At 36.9% G+C, this 24,998-nt stretch overlaps 2 protein-coding genes across 2 annotated transcripts in view; both read right to left on the bottom strand.

Moving 5' to 3' along the window:
• LOC136253748 (hemicentin-1-like) overlaps window positions 1-11,974 on the bottom strand; it is a 74,270-nt gene extending 62,296 nt beyond the window's left edge. Inside the window, exons 1-3 of the mRNA XM_066046407.1 lie at window positions 11,964-11,974; window positions 11,089-11,291; window positions 1,553-1,852 (exon numbers count right to left, since the gene is read on the bottom strand). Of these exons, the coding sequence (XP_065902479.1) occupies window positions 1,553-1,852; window positions 11,089-11,291; window positions 11,964-11,974 (514 nt within the window). The remainder of the gene's footprint in view (window positions 1-1,552; window positions 1,853-11,088; window positions 11,292-11,963) is intronic.
• A 546-nt stretch (window positions 11,975-12,520) lies between these two features.
• Window positions 12,521-24,998, bottom strand: part of LOC136254635 (fasciclin-2-like) — a 372,927-nt gene continuing 360,449 nt past the window's right edge. Inside the window, exon 5 of the mRNA XM_066047379.1 lies at window positions 12,521-12,942. Coding sequence (XP_065903451.1) covers window positions 12,578-12,942 — 365 coding nt within the window. The 3' untranslated portion in view covers window positions 12,521-12,577. The remainder of the gene's footprint in view (window positions 12,943-24,998) is intronic.

The following is a 24,998-nucleotide window of genomic DNA, read 5'->3' as shown; positions in this document are numbered from 1 at the left end:
TGTTTGCAGCTAAACTCTTTGCATGATTGTTTCTTTGTAACTGAACTCTCTACAAGGTAACTTCTTCTAGCTGATCTCTCTATTAGGTACCTTCTTCTAGCTGATCTGACTACAGGGAGACTTGTTTGTAGCTGAATTCCCTACACAATAGCTTGCAATGTAATATAACTGAGTAAATTATACATGCAGCTGAATGCTTTATTAGGGTGACTGTTCTATTAGAGTATCTCGATCTCGCATTTGCTGCACGTAGTTGCCTTTCGAATCATAACTCAGTGATTTGTAATCCGATTCTTCTGTACTACTGCAAGAACTTTTATGATGATTATTCCAGCTACATACTGATTTTCAGCTCGTTGCTCTAAGCGGTTTGCCTGGTAGACACGAAAACTAATAGTTTTTTATTCATAAAAATCGATCGCGTAATTTTGACACAAGTTGGGTTTTGTGTCATATCTCCATGGTCTTTATCCCGATTCCTTTCAAACCACAGAAAGGCACTCCTACGATGGTTGCTCCATCTACATATCAATTTTCAACTGATTCCTCCAAGGGGTTTACCCTGTAGGCGTGACAGACCTTCAACCTTATTTTACGCACATAATCGGTCATAACTCCGTGAATGTTCATCGGATTCCTACCAAAGTTGGTATGGAGATCCGCCTTAATGAGCCCTTTAAGTGTGCCAAAGTTCAACCCAATCCGAGCACGTATTCGTGTTTTATGTCGAATTTTGCGAAGTGTGCGAAATGAAGAAGAAAAAAACGAAGAAATTAAAACGAAATTTTGTTCGCTCGTATCTCGGAAATGGCTGGAGCGAATTTCTTCAAATTTGGTATGTAGACTGCCCTAACTGGGCGACACGTCTCTAGCAAATTTGGTTCCAATCGGATAAGGGATCACAGAGCTACATAGGTGTGAAAATTGCGTTTTCTTTCTTCCTGTTAATATACTCACGGTGTGGCGTGCCTGCTTCTTGGGCCGCACGACACACTATCGTGTGTCTTGATATGTATATAATTTGTGTAATTACTAATAAAATCAAAAATAATTGAAGTATTAAAAATCTTCTATAAGTTCTTTCCTTCTTCCTGTGGTAAATAAAAAAAACACATGGGTTAAAAAAGCCCCAAAGCCAGCCATAGGCCGGCTTTGCAGTATACAAATACAAAACGAAGTTATATCTAATCAAAAACAGCCAAGCTGTAAAAAAAGAGTGCGGCCCCCAAAAAGGCCATGGTGAAAAAAGATGTGAAATCCAAGGTGGCGGCCAAGAAATGGTTGTGATGGTAGGTTAATGGTAAAAAATTTTTAATAACAACAATTCAGGTGAATTTTGTGCCACTTGGTCTTGGCACCAAATTCACCTGAATTGTTATTAAAATTTTTACCATTAACCTACCATCACAGCCATTTCTTGGCTGCCACCTTCGATTTCACATCTTTTTTCACCGTGGCCTTTTTGGGGGCCGCACTCTTTTTTTGCAGCTTGGCTGTTTTTGATTAGATATAAGTTTACATGCTCACTATAATTATGCGTATGGTCACATACTAGTAACAGTAACATTGATGGTCTTGTTATCAGTTCCAATAGGATTAGTCACAGTACATGTGTATGTTCCACTATCACTTGTAGTAGTATTATCAATGGTGTAGTCAGCACGGAACATTGCACTAGTATTAGTATGAGTCAGTGTAGTGATATTAGTGGACTGTACTATTGGACCATTATCCTTCCGCCATGTGAATGTGTCTGGGGGAGAATTGACTGAAGTGCAGGACAATGTGAGGGTAGTACCAGCAACTACTATTATATTAGATGTTGATGATGGAGAAAGTATTCTTGGAGCAACTGGGAAAACAAATACACAATAAAAGCAACAACAACAACAAAAAATAGTTTAATTAAAAATACATAATGTGAACAGAACTGTGACAACAGGGGATGTGGGCACATAATATTTGCTGCCTAACTTTGATCGCCCATAACCTTTTATGCCACCATGCAATTGGCATTATAATATAAATAACAGAATGCATATTATTCTTTCCAGTACTGAGATATGACCTGTAGTGTGACAGAATGTAGTCTGCAGTGTTGGGGGTAACATGTTACTTGTTATATATACCTTGTGGTAAGTAAGTAATATGCTTTCAAAACACATATATAACTCAAGTAACTTTACCTATTAATTTAATCCATTACATGAGTAATGAAATTATTACAGCTTAAATATTAAGTAATTTTATCACTACTCCGTGACCTGAAGTAATGAAGTTACAGTTCACTGAGTAACAACTAGCTACAATGAACAAACAAAGCCATAACAAAGTTCACCTAAAACTAATGAATCAAGTCAACTGATCAGAAAATACTGTTACTTTCTCTCAAATCAAGACACACGGTAGTGGGTGCGCAACACCCGTGAGTATATTTACAGGAAGAACAAAAATGCAATTTTCGCACCTCTGTAGCTCTGAGCTTTCTTGATGAAACACGATGATTTTTGCTATGGACATGCCCTCCAACTTCAGCACTCCATATATCAAATTTGAGCGAAATCGCTTCAAGCGTTCCCGAGATATGCGACTTCAACAAATGGCTTAGTTTCTTGTTTTTTTTCTTCTTATTTTTCTTTCTCTTTTTGCACACTTGCAAAAACTGCTATAAAACACGAACGCCATATCTGATTGCCTTAAAATTTGGCACACAGAAGGGGTATAAAGGCGCATCTCGGTACCAACTTTGGCTGAAATACGATAAACAGGCAAAGAGTTATTAGCAATTATTCACGAAAAATAACACCAATATATTGTCACGCCTACAGGGTAAACCGCTTAATATGGGAAGAAGCTGAAACTCCTTAGGTGAATAGGTTAACTATTGAATCTCAAACCTTTTGTGGTTTGAAAGAAATCGAGTTAAAAACCAGGAAGATACAATGAAAAAACTAATGGTGTGTAACAATTATGCAATCAAGATTAGCTAATAAAAAACGATTGCTTGCCACCCCTACCACAAAAACCACCTGGGGTAATGCTTTGAAAATCGCTGTACAGATGGAGTAATCATCTTAGAAAGGTTCTTCAATGGTGTAGAAGAATCAAACTTAAAGCCACGGAGTTATAACACAAAATCCAACTTGGTATAGCAAGTGCGAGATCGAGATACTCTAATAGAGCAGTCACCCTGAAGAGATTTAAGAGATCAGCTAGAAACAAGTAACCTGTATAGAAATCAGCTACAAACAAATCATCCTGTAGAGAGTTCAGCTACAAACAATTCACCCTGTAGAGAGATCAGTTAGAAGAAGCTATCTAGTAGGGAGTTCAACTACGGAAAGAGATAGTTCAGCTAGAAGAAGTCACCTTGTAGAAAGTTCAGCTACAAAGAAACCACTATGCAGAGAGTTCAGCAACAAACAAATTGCCCTGTGGAGAGATCAGCTAGAAGAAGGTACCTTGTAGAGAGTTCAGCTACAAAGAAGCCATCATGTGGAGAGTTCAGCTGCAAACAAATCACCTGTAGAGAGTTCAGCTACAAACAAATCATCCTGTACAGAGATCAGCTAGAAGAAGTTACCTTGTAGAGAGTTCAGCTACAAAGAAACCATCATGTAGAGAGTTCAGCTGCAGCCAAATCACATATAGAGAGTTCAGCTACAAACAAATCACCCTGTAGAGAGATCAGCTAGAAGAAGTCACCTTGTAGAGAGTTCAGTTACGAAGAAACCACCATGTATAGAGTTCAGCTGCAAACAAATCACCCTGTAGAGAGTTCAGCTAGAAACAATTCACCCTGTAGAGAGATCAGCTAGAAACAAGTGATCCTGTAGAGAGATCAGCTAGAAGAAGTTACCTTGTAGAGAGTTCAACTGCAAAACAAATCACCCTGTAGAGAGTTCAGTTACATTTCAAGTCACCCAGTAGAGAGATCAGCTGCAAAAAAATTATCCAGTAGGGATTAATTGACATGTAATAAATATATGTATTATATATATAATTTGTACATTGATAAAATCAGAATTAGTTAAAGTATTTCTAAATTCTGCTTCATCTTTTTCTTCTTGCTGTGGTAAAGAAAAAAAAGATAGGTTAAAAAGTCGCAAAGCCAGCCATAGGCCGGCTTTGGGGTATGCAAATACAAAAAGAAGTGAAATCTAATCCAAAACAGCCAAGCTGTAAAAAAGGAGTGTGGGGCCCTCAAAAAGGCTAATGGTGAAATATGATGTGAAATCCAAGGTGGCGGCCAAGAAATGGCTGTGATGGTTGGTTAATGGTAAAAATTTTAATAACGACAATTCAGGTGAATTGTGTGCCAAGACCAAGCAGCATCAAATTCACCTGAATTTTCATTATTAATATTTTTACCATTAACCTACCATCGCAGCCATTTCTTGGCCATCATCTTGGATTTCACATCTTTTTCACCATAGCCTTTTTGAGGGCCGCACTCTTTTTTTTACAGCTTGGCTGTTTTGGATTAGATACAATTATATTTCCAAGATAAGATGGTAGTTCTGCACATGACAGCTTAAGGCTGTTCACACAATGTAATATTTTATTGATAATATGTTAGTAATAAGTAATGAGTTACTTTAAAAGTATCTACCCCAACACTGGTAGCTTGTGCCCACTTGCCCTGTTTTTTGCAGGTCCAGTCACATGTTACAAAAACTCCTGAAATTAGTTATCACTCTGTCATATAAATCTAATCAACAAAGTTATATATTTTATGCATATAGTTTTAAAATATGTGATCAAATTCATAAGTCATGTTTGGTCAAGACATACATGCATTGTCATAAGTTCACGTGCATTTATGACAGACTATCAAGCATGATAGTGTGTCATGTAGTTTGGTGCAGCACACCAGTGTGTTATTAAAAAGTTCTTTTATACATTTGTAGCTCTGTGCTGCCTTTATGAAGTGAGATGATTTTTGTTGTTGATGGAAATGTTCTTCACTTTCAGTAGTCCACATACCAGGTTTAAGTAAAATCTTTCTAAGCATTCCTGAGATCCAAGCCTTCAAAAATTTGCATAATTTGTTCATTTATTGTACTTTTTCCCCTTCTTTTCATGAATGTACAATATCGGCAATAAAGTGAAAATGTGTTATCTGATTACCTGGAAATATGGCACAAATTAGAAGAGTTTAAAGGTAAATCTTAGGACTAATTTTTGCTTGAACATAATAATCAATCACAAAGTCATTAATGATTATTCACGAAACATTACACCGATATGTTGTCATTACTACAGGGTAAACCACTTATGAGGAGAAGCTGAAAATCGGTACATGGATAGGTTAACTATCAAACCTCAAATCTTTGTGGTTGGAAGAAATTGTATTAAAGACCCTAAGAATACAGTGCACAAAAAAATTAATATACAATAAAAACAGCAGTGTGTAATAATTATCTAATTCAAAACAGCCAAGCTGTAAAAAAAAAAAATAATAAAATTTTTAAAAAAGGGTGCGGCCCCATAAGGCTATGGTGAAAAAAGATGTGAAATCCAAGGAGGTTAATGGTAAAAATTTTAATAATGACAATTTAGGTGAATTTGGTGCTGCTTGATCTTGGCACCAAATTCACCTGAATTGTTATTATTAAAAATTTTACCATTACATTAACCTACCATTTCTTGGCTGCCACCTTGAATTTTACACCTTTTTCACCATAGCCTTTTGGGAACCGCACTCTTTTATTTACAGTTTGGCTGTTTTGAATTAGATATCACTTCTTTTTGTATTTGTATTCCCCAAAGCCTTCCATATAAGCTGGCTTTGGGGCTTTTTAAACCTATCTTTTTTTCTTTACCACAGGAAGAAGAAAAAGATATAAAGCAGATTTTAAATACTTTTAATTATTCAGTAATCATACAAATTATATGTGTGCGTGTGTGTGTCTGTCTGTAGTAGTAGTTGTATCATGGGCATTAGTAATTTGCCTGAAATATACGCACTTGCACTCAGGCTGTGCCCTCATGCTTGTGCATATATTTCAGGCAAATCACAAATACCCATGTTACAACTAATATATTCCACTTGGGTGACTCACCTGCAAGTGTGGAAAACTGCAGGAATGCTTTGCAAGTGTATTTGTATGGGACCATGTGAATTTCGATTGTGGATAACGTCATAAGAGCATGCTGAATGTAAGCATGCAGATCGCTTTGATTGTGGGTATGCAATTGAACACAGCAAGCCCAAATAGCTCATAATGAAGCTTAAGTGCACTATAAAGTACTTACCATACTAGCCATGAATAAACCAAAGAAGTGAATATGTTTACCGCGCTATAATGGCCTAGTCAATTAAGCACCACGCCCAATCACTACGAGTGTTTGACATCACGCCAGGTGTCAAAACAGCAATATAAAGATGGTTCAAGTGCACTAAAGTACTTAACTTTACTAGCGATGAATAAACTAAAGTAGTGAATATGTTAACACTAATGGCCAAATCAATTAAACACTATGCTTTTTAAAATTACTCACATAACTGTACTGTATGAGTCATACAGTACAGTTGTGTAAGTCAAATCATTATAGCATTTGCCCTGAATCAAACTTTTCTTCTTTAGTTATCTACTCTTGCCAGTATATAATTCATAGACTTCTCTTTTAAACACTACAACTATTCTACCTTGATATCAAAATTGATATCACAATATGTAACCATTGCACTGTACCTGATACATGTAAAGTGAATGGTAGGGACCTGCCGATTATGCTGGCATAATTATGAGCATAATTGGTGCCTGAAAGCATTGAGCATAATGCTAGCATAATAGGTAGAATATTTGTGTAATAGTATGAATTCTTGCTTATAAAAATAGGTATCACAGAAAGATCAAGACACACGGTAGTGTGTCGTGCAGCCCAAGAAGCCGGCGCGTAACACCCGTGAGTATATTGACAGGAAGAAAGAAACCGCAATTTTCGCACCTCCGTAGCTCTGTGCTGCCTTGATGAAACAAGACGATTTTTGCTGTAGACACTCCCTCCACCTTCAGCACTCCATATTCCAAATTTGAGCGAAATCGCTTCAAGCGTTCCCGAGATATGCGACTTCAAAAATTAGCTTAGTTTCTTCATTTTTTTTCTTATTTTTCTTCCTCTTTTCGCACACTTACAAAAACTACTATAAAACGCGAACGCCATATCCGATTGCCTTGAAATTTGGCACACAGAAGGGGAGTATAAAGGCACATCTCTGTACCAACTTTGGTTGGAATACGATTAACAGGAAAAGAGTTATGAGCGCTTATTCACGAAAAATAACACCAATATGTTGTCACGCCTACAGGGTAAACCGCGTATGGGAAGAAGCTGAAAATTGGTGGGTGAATAGGTTAACTATTGAACCTTAAACCTTTTGTGGTTTGAAAGAAATCGAGCTAAAAACCAGGAAGATACAACGTAAAAACCAACAGTGTGTAACAATTACGCAATCGAGATTAGCTAATAAAAAAACGACTGCTTGCCACGCCTACCAGGTAAACCGCTTGGGATAATGCTTTGAAAATCGCTGTACAGATGGAGTTATCATCTTAGAAAGGCTCTTCAATGGTGTAGAAGAATCAGACTTAAAGCCACGGAGTTATAACACGAAATCCAACTTGGTGTAGCAAGTGCGAGATCGAGATACTCTAATAGAGCAGTCATCCTAATAGAGCAGTCATCCCAATAGAGCAGTCACCCGAAGAGAATTCAAGAGATCAGCTAGAAACAAGTAACCTGTATAGAGATCAGCTACAAGCAAGTCACCCTGTAGAGAGATTAGCCACAAACAATTCACCCCGTAGAGAGATCAGCTAGAAGAAGTTACTTTGTAGGGAATTCATGCAACTATAGAAAGAGATAATTCAGCTAGAAGAAATCACCTTGTAGAGTTCAGCTACAAAGAAACCACAATGTAGAGAGTTCAGCTACAAACAAATCAACCTGTAGAGAGATCAGCTAGAAGAAGTTAACTTGTAGAGAGTTCAGTTACAAAGAAACAAACATGTAGAGAATTCGTTTACAAACTAGTGACACTGTAGAGACATCAGCTAGAAGAAGTTACCTTGTAAAGAGTTCAGCTACAAAGAAACCATTCTGCAAAGAGCTCAGCTGCAAAAAAATCACCTGTACAGAATTCCACTACAAACAAGTCACCCTATAGAAAAATCAGCTAGAAGAAGTTACCTCGTAGAGAGTTCAGTTACAAAGAAACCACCATGTAGAGAATTCATTTACAAATTAGTGACCCTGTAGAGACATCAGCTAGAAGAAGTTACCTTGTAAAGAGTTCAGCTACATAGAAACCATTCTGTAAAGAGCTCAGCTGCAAACAAATCACCTGTACAGAACTCAGCTACAAACAAATCACCCTGTAGAGAGATCAGCTAGAAGAAACCACCATGTGGAGAGTTCAGTTGCAAACAAATCACCTGTAGAGAGTTTAGCTACAAACCAACCTCCCTGTAGAGAGATCAGCTAGAAGAAGTTTCCTTGTAGAGAGTTCAGCCACAAACAAATCACCCTGTAGAAAGATCAGCTAGAAGAAGTTACCTTGTAGAGAGTTCAGTTACAAAGAAACCACCATGTAGAAAGTTCAGCTACAAACTAGTGACCTTGTGGAGACATCAGCTAGAAGAAACTACCTTGTAGAGAGCTCAGCTACAAAGAAACCATTCTGTAAAGAGCTCAGCTGCAAACAAATCACCTGTACAGAATTCAGCTACAAACAAATCACCCTGTAGAAAGATCAGCTAGAAGAAGTCACCTTGTATAGAGTTCAGCTACAAAGAAACCATCATGAAGAGAGTTTAGCTGCAAACAGATCTCCCTGTAGAGAGTTTAGTTAGAAGAATTTACCTTGTAGAGAGTTCAGCTACAAAGAAAGCATTCTGTAAAGAGCTCAGCTGCAAACAAATCACTTGTACAGAATTCAGCTACAAACAAATCACCCTGTAGAGAGATCAGCTAGAAGAAATTATCTTGTAGATAGTTCAGCTACAAACAAATCACCCTGTAGAGAGATCAGCTAGAAGAAGTTAACTTGTAGAGAGTTCAGCTACAAATTTAAAGAAACCATCATGTGGAGAGTTCAGCTGCAAACAAATCACCTGTAGAGAGTTCAGCTACAAAGAAACCACCATGTAGGGAGTTCAGCTAGAATAAGTTACCTTGTAGAGAGTTCAGCTACAAAGAAACCATCATGAAGAGAGTTCAGCTGCAAACAAATCTCCCTGTAGAGAGTTCAGTTAGAAGAAGTTACCTTGTAGAGAGTTCAGCTACAAAGAAACCATTCCGTAAAGAGCTCAGCTGCAAACTAATCACCTGTATAGAATTCAGCTACAAACAAATCACCCTGTAGAGATATCAACTAGAAGAAATTACCTTGTAGAGAGTTCAGCTACAGTAAAAAGAAACCACCATGTAGAGAGTTCAGCTGCAAAGAAATCACCCTGTAGAAAATTCTGCCACAAACAAATTGCCCTGTAGAAAGATCAGTTAGAAGAAGTTATCTTGTAGAGAGTTCAGCTACAAAGAAACCACCATGTAGAGACTTCAGCTAGAAGAAATTCCCTTGTAGAGAGTTCAGCTACAAAGAAACCATCATCTAGATAGTTCAGCTGCAAACAAATCACCTGTTGAGAGTTAAGCTACAAAGAAACCATTCTGTAAAGAGCTCAGCAGCAAAAAAATCACCTGTACAGAATCCAGCTACAATTAAATCACCCTGTAGAGAGAACAGCTAGAAGAAGTTACCTTGAAGAGTGTTCAGTTACAAAGAAACCACCATGGACAGTTCTGTAATAAATATATGTATTATATATATAATTTGTACATTTACTGATAAAATCAGAAATATTTAAGGTACATCTGCTTCATCTTTTCTTCTTCCTGTGGTAAAGAAAAAAGATAGGTTTAAAAAGTCCCAAAGCAGGCCATAGGCCGGCTTTGGGCTATACAAATATAAAAAGAAGTGAAATCTAATCCAAAACAGCCAAGCTGTAAAAAAAGTGTGCGGCCCTCAAAAAGGCTATGGTGAAAAAAGATGTGAAATCCAATGTGGCCGCCAAGAAATGGCTGTGATGGTAGGTTAATGGTAAAAATTTTAATAACAACAATTCAGGTGAATTTTGGTGCCGCTTGGTCAATTGGCACAAACTTCACCTGAATTGTCATTATTAAAATTTTTACCATTAACCTACCATCACAGCCATTTCTTGGCCGCCACCTTGGATTTCACATCTTTTTTCACCGTAGCCTTTTTGAGGGCCGCACACTTTTTTTACAGCTTGGCTGTTTTGGATTAGATCGATATATTCTAATAGAACAGTCAGTAACTCTAATAGAACAATCACATAGCTGACTGTTCTATTAGAGTATATCGATCTTTTCTGTGATATGCATTTTGACAAGTAAGTTTGTGCTTCAACCACTTATTGTTTATCCATAAACTGGAAATTATTAGCAGAGCATGAGAAATGAGGTATAAATAATTGGGCATAATTTGAGCATAATAGGTAAGTATTGAGCATAACTTTAAGCATAATAGGTAAATTTTTGAGCAGTGCAGCATAGCATAACAGGTAAAATTATGAGCATAATAGGCGGGTCCCCTAATACTGAATGGTATACTGGAATATTCAGTTCCACCAATAATTGCAGTACAAAAAATGTGCAGTACGCATGCCTGAAAGAAAGCAAATAATCACCGCCAATAGTATTATTAGTGCATTTCATATCTAAAAACACGTAATATAACTTATTAAACCGTTTCTTTGTGGTTATTCACACTTTGCAGAAATAAGATCAAGATACTCTAATAGAGCATTCACTTACTCTAATACGGCAGTCAGGAAAGCCAGATATACTCTACTAAACAGTCAGTTATAGAGCATAATCTTGATTTTGAAAGCATAATTTTGAGAAAAACATACCTGATTTTTCAGCAATGCTCAAAAGCACAATAGGTAAAAATCTGGGTGTAGTAGGCCGGGGCCTATCTGTTACATTTTGTGTTGTCTGACTATGAGGAAAGCATTTTGGTTCGTCATTATTGTATTAGATATTAATGTAGCTAACATCCTGTAGCATTCCACTGGTAGGTGATAATGGCTGATGGTGAGAGGTCTACCATACATGTCAGACTGACATTGCTCAATATGGGATAGTCAAATGTGTTAGTAGATCCACTAACTGGAGTACCAGCTGGATTACTGACTATGGTGACCGTAGGAGTTGTGAAGTAGCATTTTTTATTATTATATTTTATTAATGTACTAAATCTATAGTAGATACAATATACATAATAATATGAAATTTGGTAAGTACATAAAACTTTATAAAACTATTAATTTCTGATTTATGAGTGGTAAGATTAATGAAAAGGTGTATGTATTTACAGTATGTAACTTGCACTTACATAGAATCAAATGTCTTGAAGTGTGTAGAGCATTAAATTATTTATATAAATGAACAAATTCAAGTTTATGAATCTTAAAACTACATATATAGTAGAGTTTGGCAGCATGGCATGTAGTACTAATGGCATGACTACCGTAATTCACTTTATTTTCGTGCAAAAAATTTTTTTGTGATAAAAATTTTTGTGTAAATATATTTGTATGATTTATGTGAATGACTGCTCTATTAGAGTAGTTTGATCTTGTATTAAATTTTTGTGCAAGAAATTGTTATACAAATTTTGCATACAAAAATTATTTTGCAATGAAAAAAAGCAAGTTTATTGCAATTGTCAACAGCCCCCAACAACAGCTGGGTCACACTGACCAATAAAAGTACTCAGTAATTAGTAAAATTATGCAAAAATAATTAATGAGCTTTATAAAGACTGCACTAATCAAAAGGCTTGGTTGTAGTAGAGTTGTACAGTATAACAGACTGAGCACCAGCAGCTGAACTAGTAACTATTACATAAGAGCTAGTATATAAATTACCTACATACCATATTTTCACTAATTTAAAATATTACATAGTTAGCTCATCCTATGTAATAAAAATATCACCCACTTTAGTGATAAAATGGCTCACTGTTTCTCCTTATATTAGTGCATATTAGCTTCTCAGCCATGCACCCTACGATTTATTTCCCAATGGCACTTGTGGAAATGATTTGACATAATATAAATACATGCAATATTGAGGTAAATAAAGTTAGGTTATAAAAGGGCATGATTTTCAGACAGAATGGCTGAGCACTGTTTTGAGTCTTTGCTGCATGTAATGGTGATTTTGTACAAACAAACTAAGTGCCATCCAGTACTGATATTTATTTGGGTGATTTGATACTGCTACCTTACTGTTATGTTGTGGTACAAATAAAATATTGTAGCATGCTTACAAAAAACAATGACATACACACAAGCTAATAAAAATTTTGAACTAAGGGAAAAGCTGTACCCATTCTGTCCTTTTAATTGCAGAACTACAAGTATTTACACTTTCATAGAATTATTTATAGCATTGTGGTCTAATGCATTGGAGATCATCAAAGTGAGTCAATAAGTGTTACAGTGTACCTATATACTACCGGTACATAAGTTTATTTTGCTCAGAACAGACTACAGGCCTTATATACACTATAATAGTACAGTAGCACACTGTGCATCCACATACCAGTAACAGTAACATTTATAGTTTTGTTATCAGTTCCAATAGGATTAGTCACAATACATGTATATGTTCCACTATCACTTGTAGTAATGCTATTAATGGAGTAGTCAGCACGGAACACTGCACTAGTATTAGTATGAGTCACTGTAGTGATACTAGTAGAGTTAATTATTGGACCACTATCCTTCCTCCATGTGAATGTGTCTGGGGGCGAATTTACTGAAGTACAGGACAACGTGAGGGGAGTACCAGCAACTGCTGTTATATTAGATGTTGATGAGGGAGGACTTATTCTTGGAGCAGCTGTGTAAAGAATTACATAGAACAAAAAGAAACCATAATATATCTGTGACCGGGCCAGTAAAAACAGGGCATGTGGACACATACAGTAATTTTACACTAGCCTAAATTTCATCACACATAACTTTTTATGCCATCATGCTTTAGACATGCAATTTACTTTACTAAACAAGTTACAGAATGCAAATATTCTGTTCTGCTACTGGAATATGACCAGTTGTGTGTCATGGTATGGTCTGCCCACATGCCCTGTTTTCACAAGCCTGGTCATATAGTGTGAAGACTGCTGCAATGAGGTGCAGCCCTTGTTAAATATAATCAACAAACCTGTATATTTAATTATAGTCTTACAAAAATTTGATGATATTTATGAGTCATGTTTAGTTAAGGTATGCATGCATTGTCAGGAGTTTTTAGTGGATAAATAACTTGAGTGACATAATAACACTTAGGTAAAGTCAACTTGATTAAATAGTTACATTTACCATAATAACACATTATGTGTCCAGGATGTAATTGTAAATTGATAAATGAAATTCAACTCTGATCATCAGTCATCAATCAGCCAGTGTTTTTACATTGCGACAACATTAGTGATTAGAGATCTGCAATATATATATATATATATATCGATACGGCAATATATCAATACAGCAAATAAGTATCATGATACAATACTGTATTTATTAATAATGATATATTGATGTCTTTTAGCAGAACAGTCAGTGATTGCTATATTACTGTAGCAGTGATATAGATACTCTAATTGAAAGCCTCTCTGTTTACATGTGCTATAAAATGGATCATTGTGAGAAGCCATACAAATACATACGTGTGTATAAGTGCTGCTGTTATGGCTAAAATATTCTTACCAAGGTCTTCTAAAATCAGTAGCTGTTACACTCTAAGTATAAAGAACTGCACCACTAAGCAGTAAACAAATCTGCTGTATGTTGCTAGCCATTTGACGACTCATCAAAATGCGAAGTAATCCAGACAAGCCTTTGTGGGAACATGTGTTAAAATGTTTGTGATAGTTAATTGTCTGGGTGGTGTAATAGAGGCAGGTATCCAGGAAGAGATGTGCTTTTTAAGGTTACGGTATAGTCACGGGCAATCATTCAAAATTTTGAATGCCTATCGATTCTTTTTGAGAAGACCATAAAACCAGTCTAGCAGCGTGAAAAGTTTTAAATGAAGGTGAAGCCCTTCATATTTAATGTTTTTATGTAGCTACAGTGTAGTTTGAGGCAGGTGGAACACTACAATTTGTTGTAGTAACACAAGTAAGCCAGCCTGTACATCGCTCAGTTCCAGCTGTCACTACCATGTTTTTCCGCCACCAAATACAGCAAAAGCTGTAGGTTGTATTGGCATTTCTAGGGCATAGTGATACTGTATATTAAATTTATTAGGTCCTGTGGAAGCATTTTTGGCGTGTTTCTCCCCAGTGACTCGGATACAAGCCTTCAAAGAGCTTGTTTCACCTGAAAAAACTATTAAAGGTTCAATAAAACGTCTATACTACCAGTAACTTAAAAAATCGCTTCCACAGGACCTAGATATTTTAGTTGTTTAGCCACTTGTGTTGAAATTATAAAGAATCAGTGATCTGTTAGTCTGGTTTTTGGCGGCGCGTTTTTATAAAACATCACTCTATTGTAGACCACACACCCAAGAACAGTCGTTGTTCTGTAGTAAAAACAAACAAGCACAATTAGTTGTATTGCTAACACAACACAGTTGTTGAAATTATTTATCCCTGCTTGGTTTAAAGCAGGTTTGGTAATTTGTTCTGCCCACGCATTTTAAACTATTCCGTAACCTTAACAGCAACTCTGTTTTCCATACTAAAAATCATATCAGAACCAAGGCCGCACTGGCCGGATCACTTTTTAGCTAGTAAAAGATTGAGATACTCTAATAGAGCAGTCATAAGAATATACTCTAATAAAACAGTCATCACAATACTCTAATAGAGCATTCAGTATAGAATATAGCCATTGTCTAATTCCACTGTATCCGCCCCTGTATATGCTGCTACAGGGTAACCTGTTTGTATAGCTGTATTATCTACAGGGCGACTTGTTTGTAGTTGAACTCTCTGCAGGGTGGTTTGTTTGTAGTTAAATGAGAGGTGTATCCTCAGACTTAGCAACATAGCTGAATTCCCTAATATGGTGACTGTACTTTTAGGGTATCTTGATCACACAATTGCTGCAAAACAGTTTGTTTTTGCATTATAACTTGGTGTGTTTTAATTTGATTCCTCTATATCACCAAAAGGATTTTCTGTGATGACTAATCCATCTACACATCTATTTTCAACTCACTCCCCTAAGCAGTTTGCCTTGTAGGTAACACTGCTTGAAGTATCTTAGTTTATTACAGTGGTATATCCCCAGTACATGGAACAGTTAATTGTTTGTTATTTTAGTAGTTTTTCAGTAAACCCGCATTCACTGATGTTTTACTGAGAGTTTAAAACTTTGTAAAATAATTATGTTCCATATACTTAAGTTTACTGACACTTTACTATCAGTATATCTACAGTAAGGCATCTTAACAAATTAGTAAACTAAGAACCTTCAAGCAGTGTAAGAAAACTAATGGATTTTTTATTCATGAACCTTGATCCCACAATTATCTACCATACTGCTTAAGTGGGGATCCCCCAAAATGATGCGTGCTGCCAAAAGTACCACCTTTTAAAAACCAGCTTGGAAACTTTTTAAGCAACGAAAATCACTTTTACAGAATAATATTAGTCCACCTAACATCAAATGTAGCGTTAAAAACAACTTACTGGAGGCTGGATATAGAATTATTTTAAAACTATCAAAACTCAAAATTTCATCTCACTCACTCACTCACTGAGTGACCACAGTCGCAAGCCTAGAGCCCAAATGAAGCAGTGCATGGTCGCCATTTATGCCACAACGACAAGCTCACCACTGGGATGTGGTTTTCTTTTATCTTCAATCAGGCTGCTTGACTCCTTCTTCATCCAACGAAACCATATCAAGGTGTTAATTTTCCATATCCACACTTGCTTTAAGCAGCATAATAGATGCCACAAAATTATTTAAGGCGCTTAGACTATGCTACTGTACAGAGGTTAGGCATGAGGCTATTATGCTCCAAAAATTGAGCATTATGCTTTTGAGCAGTGCTCAAAAAATCACCTAGCATGCTTTTGAGAATTGCCCATTATTCCTAAAATTATGCCACCATAATTGGCTAATAATGCCAGTTTATTGTTGTATCAGACCATTTTCATTGATGCTTAAGCTTCAAATAATCTTGAATTCTTTAGATGGTTGCTGTATTAGAGTATTTCAATTCAATGTGACTGCTTTGTTAGAGTAAATAATATTCAGTAACTGTTCTATTAGAGTTTTGACTGCTCTATTAGAGTATCTCGATCTTATTAATGGAAAGGTTCAATCTGCAGATTTTCCTACTGTTAAAGCTTTATGATCACCTCAAAATGCTAGCATAATCCCTGATTCCCACACGTACCTATTATGCTCAAAATTATGCCGGCATAATTGCCGCATCCCTAACAGAGGTACCGGTACTACATGATAGGTCACAAGATCACGCCCATTCTTCATTCTATGTGCTATCGATCTATCAATCGAGACCACGATGATCACACCCTTTTTATACTAGCTGTATTTGTGACCAAACACCTTCAAGTTGGTAGGCTGATTCGAGATACTCTAATACAGCACTCACCCTAATAGAACAGTAACATGTTTATTGTTACAGTCAGTAAGCATTCAGCTGAGCCTCCGCCAAATATAGTTATCAAAGAGGTGAACATGTGTTCACTCCCAATAGTTTTGTACAGGAATGAGCATGTTTTCATGGTGCAAACATGTCTGCGTGCCTTAATCGTCCATACTAAATGTATGGGATATTTTAAAAGCCTCATAACTCACTTGTTCTTGCCTGTATCAAAGCGCTTTTTTGATTAACAGTTCTGGCATTTAAAGGGCTTCACAGTGCTACTAAATGTTTGGGCAGCTGGCCCATGTAATAAGAGTTATTAACAAGAAACGAGGGTTCAGGTGAATGCAAACAGACTATAGCTGTATGCTTTAACAAAAAACTAAAACTAGTATATTAAAAATTATAAATTTAATAATAAAATAGGGATCCAAGTGATAAAAGGTAGTGAAACAAGAGATGAACAATGGTAGCTATTACAGCATAGCTCGGTGGGAAATCCCTCCTTTGGCATGGTATAACAATTATTTTGTGTTCAATGCCAAGGTAGGGATTTACCACTGAGTTATGCTGTAATAGCTAGCTACCATTGTTTATCTCTTGTTTCACTACTTTTTATTGCTAGGATCCTACTTCATCTTTAAATTTATAATTATTAATATACTAGTTACATATGTTTGGCTTTGCATTATATATCCATGGTCTCTATCATTATATCTCTGTGATCTTTATATTGATTCCTTCCAAACCATGAAAAAGCATTTCCATGATGGCTAATTTAATTTTCAACTCATTCTGTGAAGATTTTCCTTGTACGCTCAATATTTTTAATGCAAATATTTGGTTATAACTTCACAAAATTAATTTTAGTACTGGGATTGATGTTTAGAGCTTCTTTAAGTTTGCTAAATTTCAGCTCAATTGGATTACACACTTGTGTGTTATAGTGCAAAAATAAGAAGCAGAAGTACGTACTACAGTTAAAAGAAAAAAAACGAAGTAAGTCACAATAATTTTGGCTGCAGAATTAACTGGGGTGCCCCTTCAAATTTGGCATGTGGACTGCCATACCGGTGAGCAACTCCTCTGTAAAATTCACTCCATTCAGATAAAGGATCTCAGGGCTATGAATGTGTGATAATCATGTTTTCTTCCTGTCAATACTGTATACTCAAGGGGTGGTGTGTTGGCTTCTTGGGCCACACAATACACTACAGTGTGACTTGATAATGGTCCTCAGTAAGCCATCATGGGTTAAAAATTATAAGATGACCCTAAACAATAAAAACAAATTTGAGCTGGTCTACTAGAACTGTCATCAAAACAAAGGTACACAAAAATTTGAGAAAGTCAATGTGGATTGGAAAAGCACTTCACAAAGGGTCACTGCCATTAAACTGCTATCCTTCTCCCATAGTTCCTACTAAAAGTGGAAGTTATAGTGTAAAAGTTGCAGCAATGCAAATTTTACAAATTTCTAAAAGATGTATGAAGAAATAGGTGAGTGCTGTATTATACAGTACTGTAGTAGTGAACATGAGGGTTGGGCTTTCCTGCCAAAAAATATCACACAAAATATTAGCCTCACAATTCCTCCATGACAACTTGGTAGTATTGGTTAGTCATAGCCATCCTAAACTCAGATACACACTTTGAAATTCATACTATTAAAATCGTCTCCCAAAATTAATTCTCACAACATGCAAATAAATATACATGCAGTATATAATTATCTAATCCAAAACAGCCAAGCTGTAAAAAAATAGTGCGGCCCTGAGAAAGGCTATGGTGAAAAAAGATGTGAAATCCAAGGTGGCGGCCAAGAAATGGCTGTGATGGTAGGTTAATGGTAAAAATTTTAACAACGACAATTCAAGTGAATTTTGTGCCAAGACCAAGCGGCACCAAATTCACTGAATTGTTGTTATTAAAATTTTTACCATTAACCTACCATCACAGCCATTTCTTGGCCGCCACCTTGGATTTCACAACTTTTTTCACCATAGCCTTTCTCAGGGCCGCACTCTTTTTTTACAGCTTGGCTGTTTTGGATTAGATTTCACTTCTTTTTGTATTTGTATACCCCAAAGCTGGCCTATGGCCGGCTTTAGGGCTTTTTAACCTGTCATTTTTTTCTTTACTACAGGAAGAAGAAAAGATGAAGCAGGGTGATTTCTTTGTAGCTGACCTCTCTGCAAAGTGATCCTTCTAGCTGATCCCTCTACTGGATGACTTGTTTGTAGCTGAACTCTCTACAGGGTGATTTGTTTGTAGCTAAACTCTCTACAGGGCGATTTGTTTGCAGCTAAACTGCTGAACTCTCTACAATGTAACTTCTTCTAGCTAAACTTTCTACGGGTGGCTTGTTTCTAGCTGATCTCTCTACAGGGTGACTTGTTTGTAGCTGAACTCTCTACAAGGTGATTTGTTTGTAGCTGAACTCTCTACAAGGTAACTTCTTCTAGCTGATCTTTCTACAGGGTGATTTGTTTGTAGCTGAATTCTCTACAGGGCGATTTGTTTGCAGCTAAACTCTCTACATGGTAGTTTCTTTGTAGCTGAACTCTCTACAATGTAACTTCTTCTAGCTGAACTCTCTACAGGATGACTTGTTTCTAGCTGAACTCTCTACAAGGTGACTTGTTTGTAGCTGAACTCTCTACAGGGTGATTTGTTTGTAGCTGAACTCTCTACAAGGTAACTTCTTCTAGCTGATCTTTCTACAGGGTGATTTGTTTGTAGCTGAATTCTCTACAGGGCAATTTGTTTGCAGCTGAACTCTCTACATGGTAGTTTCTTTGTAGCCGAACTCTCTACAGTGTAACTTATTCTAGCTGAACTCTCTACGGGTGGCTTGTTTCTAGTTGATCTCTCTACAGGGTGACTTGTTTGTAGCTGAACTCTCTACAGGGTGATTTGAACTCTTTACAAGGTAACTTCTTCTAGCTGATCTTTCTACAGGGTGATTTGTTTGTAGCTGACTTCTCTACAGGCGATTTGTTTGCAGCTGAACTCTCTACATGGTAGTTTCTTTGTAACCGAACTCTCTACAGTGTAACTTATTCTAGCTGAACTCTCTACGGGTGGCTTGTTTCTAGCTGAACTCTCTACAGGGTGATGTGTTTGTAGCTGAACTCTCTACAAGGTAACTTCTTCTAGCTGATCTTTTTACAGGGTAATTTGTTTGTAGCTGAATTCTCTACAGGGCGATTTGTTTGCAGCTGAACTCTCTACATGGTAGTTTCTTTGTAGCTGAACTCTCTACAATGTAACTTCTTCTAGCTGAACTCTCTATATGGTGACTTGTTTGTAGCTGAACACTCTACAGGGTGGTTTGTTTGTAGCTGAACTCTCTACATGGTAACTTCTTCTAGCTGATCTACTTTTCTACAGGGTGATTTGTTTGTAGTTGAATTCTCTACAGGGCGATTTGTTTGCAGCTGAACTCTCTATATGGTAGTTTCTTTGTAGCTGAACTCTCTACAGGGTAACTTCTTCTAGCTGATCTTTCTACAGGGTGATTTGTTTGTAGCTGGATTCTCTACAGGGCGATTTATTTGCAGCTGAACTCTCTACATGGTAGTTTCTTTGCAGCTGAACTCTGTACAACGTAACTTCTTCTAGCTGAACTCTCTACAGGATGACTTGTTTCTAGCTGATCTCTCTACAGGGTGACTTGTTTGTAGCTGAACTTTCTACAGGGTGATTTGTTTGTAGTTGAATTCTCTACAGGTGATTTGTTTGCAGCTGAACTCTTTTACATGGTGGTTTCTTTGTAGCTGAACTCTCTACAAAGTGACTTCTTCTAGCTGATCTATCTACAGGATGACTTGTTTCTAACTGAACTCTCTACAGTGTGATCTGTTAATAGCGAAACTTTCTACTGGGTGATTTGTTAGCAGCTAAACTCTTTGCATGATTGTTTCTTTGTAACTGAACTCTCTACAAGGTGACTTCTTCTAGCTGATCTCTCTACAGGATGACTTGTTTCTAACTGAACTCTCTACAGTGTGATCTGTTCATAGCGGAACTTTTTACTGGGTGATTTGTTTGTAGCTAAACTCTTTGCATGATTGTTTCTTTGTAACTGAACTCTCTACAAGGTAACTTCTTCTAGCTGATCTCTCTACAGGGCAATTTGTTTGTAGCTGAATTCTCTACAGGGTGATTTATTTGAGCTGAACTCTCTACATGATGGCTTATTTGTAGCTGAACTCTCTATTAGGTACCTTCTTCTAGCTGATCTGACTACAGGGTGACTTGTTTGTAGCTGAATTCCCTACAGAATAACTTACAATGTAATATAACTGAGTAAATTATAAATGCAGCTGAATGCTTTATTAGGGTGACTGTTCTATTAGAGTATCTCGATCTCGCATTTGCTGCACCTAGTTGCCTTTCGAATCATAACTCAGTGATTTGTAATCTGATTCTTCTGTACTACTGCAAGGACTTTCTATGATGATTATTCCAGCTACATACTGATTTTCAGCTCGTTGCTCTAAGCGGTTTGCCTGGTAGACACGAAAACTAATAGTTTTTTTATTCATAAAAATCGATCGCATAATTTTGACACAGGTTGGGTTTTGTGTCATATCTCCGTGGTCTTTATCCCGATTCGTTTCAAACCACAGAAAGGCACTCCTACGATGGTTGCTCCATCTACATATCAATTTTCAACTGATTCCTCCAAGGCGTTTACCCTGTAGGCGTGACAGACCTTCAACCTTATTTTACGCAAATAATCGGTCATAACTCCGTGAATGTTCATCGGATTCCTACCAAACTTGGTACGGAGATCCGCCTTAATGAGCCCTTTAAGTGTGCCAAATTTTAGCCAAATCCGAGCTCGCATTCGTGTTTTATGGCGAATTTTGCGAAGTGTGCGAAATGAAGAAGATGAAGAAGAAGAAGAAAAAAACGAAGAAATTAAAACGAAATTTTGTTTGCTCGTATCTCGGAAATGGCTGGAGCGATTTTCTTCAAAATTGGTATGTAGACTACCCTAACTGGGCGGCACGTCTCCAGCAAATTTGGTTCCAATCGGATAAGGGATCACAGAGCTACATAGGTGTGAAAATTGCGTTTTCTTTCTTCCTGTTAATATACTCACGGTGTGGCGCGCCGGCTTCTTGGGCCGCACGACACACTACCGTGTGTCTTGATTATGATGGTGCAATTAAGAATTATTAGCTCAGAAATGAAGCAGGATTCCAGCAATAAAAAGTAGTGAAACAAAATATATGAATGGTGGTAGGTATTACAGCATAGCTATGTGGGAAAATCCCTATGTTGACATGCTACTGTATCATCATCATCTGTTCAATGCCACAGTAGGGATATTTCCACATAGCTATGTGTGTTTTAATAGTTACCACCAATTATGTCTCTTAGTTCACTACCTTTTATTGCTGGAACCTCATATACTTCATTTAAAAAATAATTTTTGTAGTACTACTTGTAACATGGGCATGAGTGAATATACACACGAGCATGAGGGCCCGCAGGGCCCGAGTGCAAGTGCATATATTTCAGGCAAATCACAAGTGCCCATGTTACAACTAATATGGTGACTTACCACCTGCAAGTGTGGGAAACTGAAGGAATGCTTTGTAAGTGTATTTATATGTGACCATGTGAATTTCGATAGTGGATAACAATGTATGAGCAAGACAAGGTGCTGCTGAGAGGCCGAATATAAGTGTATCGACACAAGCATGCAGATCACTTTGATTGTGGTTACACAATTAAACACAGGAGCCCAAATGGGAGCTGAGCAGCACATAATGAAGCTTAAGTACACTATAAAGTACTTACTATACACTCGTACTAGCTATCAATAAACTAAAGCAGTGAATATGTTTATAGCACTATAATGGCCTAGTCAATTAAGCACCTCACCCAGTTACTACGCATGTGCTTGGCATGTGTGATATTGCGCCAGGTGTCAAAACAGCAATATAAAGACAATTCAAGTGCACTTAAGTACCTACTTTACTAGCCATGAGTAAACTAAAGTAGTGAATATGTTAACACTAATGGCCAAATCAATTAATCGCTATTATATGCCCAGTGTCTGGACATCGACACATGCAATCAAAACTAACATGTTACCTTCTTCATTCACTAAACCAATGAACTATCTTCTACTCCAAGTCTACAACTTATCTATGCTTTGGCTCACTTTACAAAACTAAAACCCACTATCGATCATGTGAAGTGTCACTATATTAAAGCATAGTGAGGTACTGTATGCTATACAGTAGATTAAAGGATTTGGTTGCAATTTCCTTCTTTTCACATGGAAACTGCAGTTCATTACAGCTAGATTATTAAAAATGTGGTCATCATGACAATGAATTATGATGGTTGAAGGGTGTGATTTGTGTTCTGATCATTTAGGGAGAGTTTATATGTGATCATTTTATAGTGCAGCTACAGGTATCTACTGATATTCCCTATTACATTATAGTAAGTGCTTTAGTACAATTCACCAAAAACTTCCAGACTTTATAATTCAGTGAAATTTTTTGTTGTTGCTATAAACAGGTAAATAAATCAGAAGTTATGCTAATACCTGTATGCAGGGTTGCTAAAGTGGTGGGTGGCAACTGGGGCATTTTGCTCGCAGCTGCCCCATAGCTAAACTATCCACACATACAATAAAAATAACATACAACAGTGTAAACATTTCCAGTAGACTCGAAGACAAAGGTAGCCTCAGTAAGGGATACCATCTATTAGCCAGCAAGCTCAACAAGATTCATAGCAATGAGTATGTTTCTAAGTACAGTAAACCATTATACTTGTAACATACCTTATAAGGTGAGTGTTGTATTATATCTTATAAGGTGAGTGTGATATACTCTTCTTTGCAGATTCCTAGTGAGATAGTGACTAATAATCAAGTTCAAGATACTCTAATAGAATAGTCACCTTAATACAGCAGTCAGGAAAATATTCAGTTATACTAGTTAGTTAAACTAGTTAGTTACACTAACAAACTGTAGTATATATGGTGTATAATGTTTAAAAATTTCCTAGGTGGTATGTATTTGGCAGAAAGCTTACTATAAAGAAATTCAAGCTTGAGATGATACTGCAACAAACTATTAAAATCACTCATATTCAATCTCAGAGGTTAAAATGTTCTGGGGGAGCATGCCCCCAGACCCTCTATGCTTCACATGCTGAAGGTATTACCTAGCTATATCAGTAACTAGTATTTTAAAAGACTGTTAATTTAAAATTAAGTAGGGATCTATGCAATAAACAGTAGTAAAAAACAAGAGATGGATGATGGTATTACAGCATAGCTCAGTGGGAAATCCCTACTTTGGCACAGAACAAAATAATTGTTATAAGTAAAGTGTGCCAAAGTAGGGACTTTCCCATTGAACTATGCTGTAATATCATCATTCATCTCTTGTTTCACTACTTTTTATTGCATAGATCCCTACAGTGTACATACTTCATTTATAACTTAACATTTTTTTAAAAAATACTAGTTTTTAAAGTTTTTTTAGCTGTAGTACAGCTAGCTACAATGTAACTTGTGACTGTTCTATTAGAATATCATACATAACTGCTACATTAGAGTATATTTCGAGTCAGCCAAGGGATGTGTAGCTATCTAGGGGTGAGGTGATCTTGTTTACTGTTAAGTGAATAGCTAGATTTGTAAGAGGTGTGGTCTCTGTACTCTATCACTATTAGTCCACTTAGATCTATATTTGATGGGCGTGGTCACAAACCGATTGCAAACAGGATGTCAATTGCAAATTTGCAGATACCTAGCTGGTATATCTCCTATAGTAGTGCCAGGACTGAAGCACTTCTGAAATCCAGCTCTGAAATAATTCTGTGGCATCTAATTATGTGACTGGATCTGTGAAAACCATTCTTATCACCCAAGACAGGAAGTTTGATTTTTCACATAAACACAAAGCTTAATGAATGCACTATCAAACTTCACTGTCACAGTCAACCAGAGTAAAGTGGTCTGCTTTTGCTGGCAGCTTTTTTCAAGCACAGTTGCAAACCGTACGAGTAGTCTGGGGTCTCGATGGAGCCTGGCCAACCAGGAAATGGCTGTATGTGGCTGTACAGCTCTGTGGCATTGGACAATGACCTGTGCTGTAAATTTCCTTTCATTTTAGCCATTTTTGAGCCCTGAATGGCCCATAACTTGGCTTAATCCATCCCAACATGTTCCTTTTCAATTTTTGAACATCATCTTGCCTGCCTTCCAGGCCCCCCACCTCTGACCCTTTTTGGAGCTCACCTAATACAGTCAACCTTGGTTTAAAAACTATCTAAAATGG

The sequence above is a fragment of the Dysidea avara genome, chromosome 4, assembly GCF_963678975.1.
Source record: "Dysidea avara chromosome 4, odDysAvar1.4, whole genome shotgun sequence".
NCBI lineage: Eukaryota > Metazoa > Porifera > Demospongiae > Dictyoceratida > Dysideidae > Dysidea > Dysidea avara.
The sequence above is the reverse complement of the archived record's forward strand: the minus strand, read 5'-3'. Positions and strand labels throughout refer to the sequence as shown.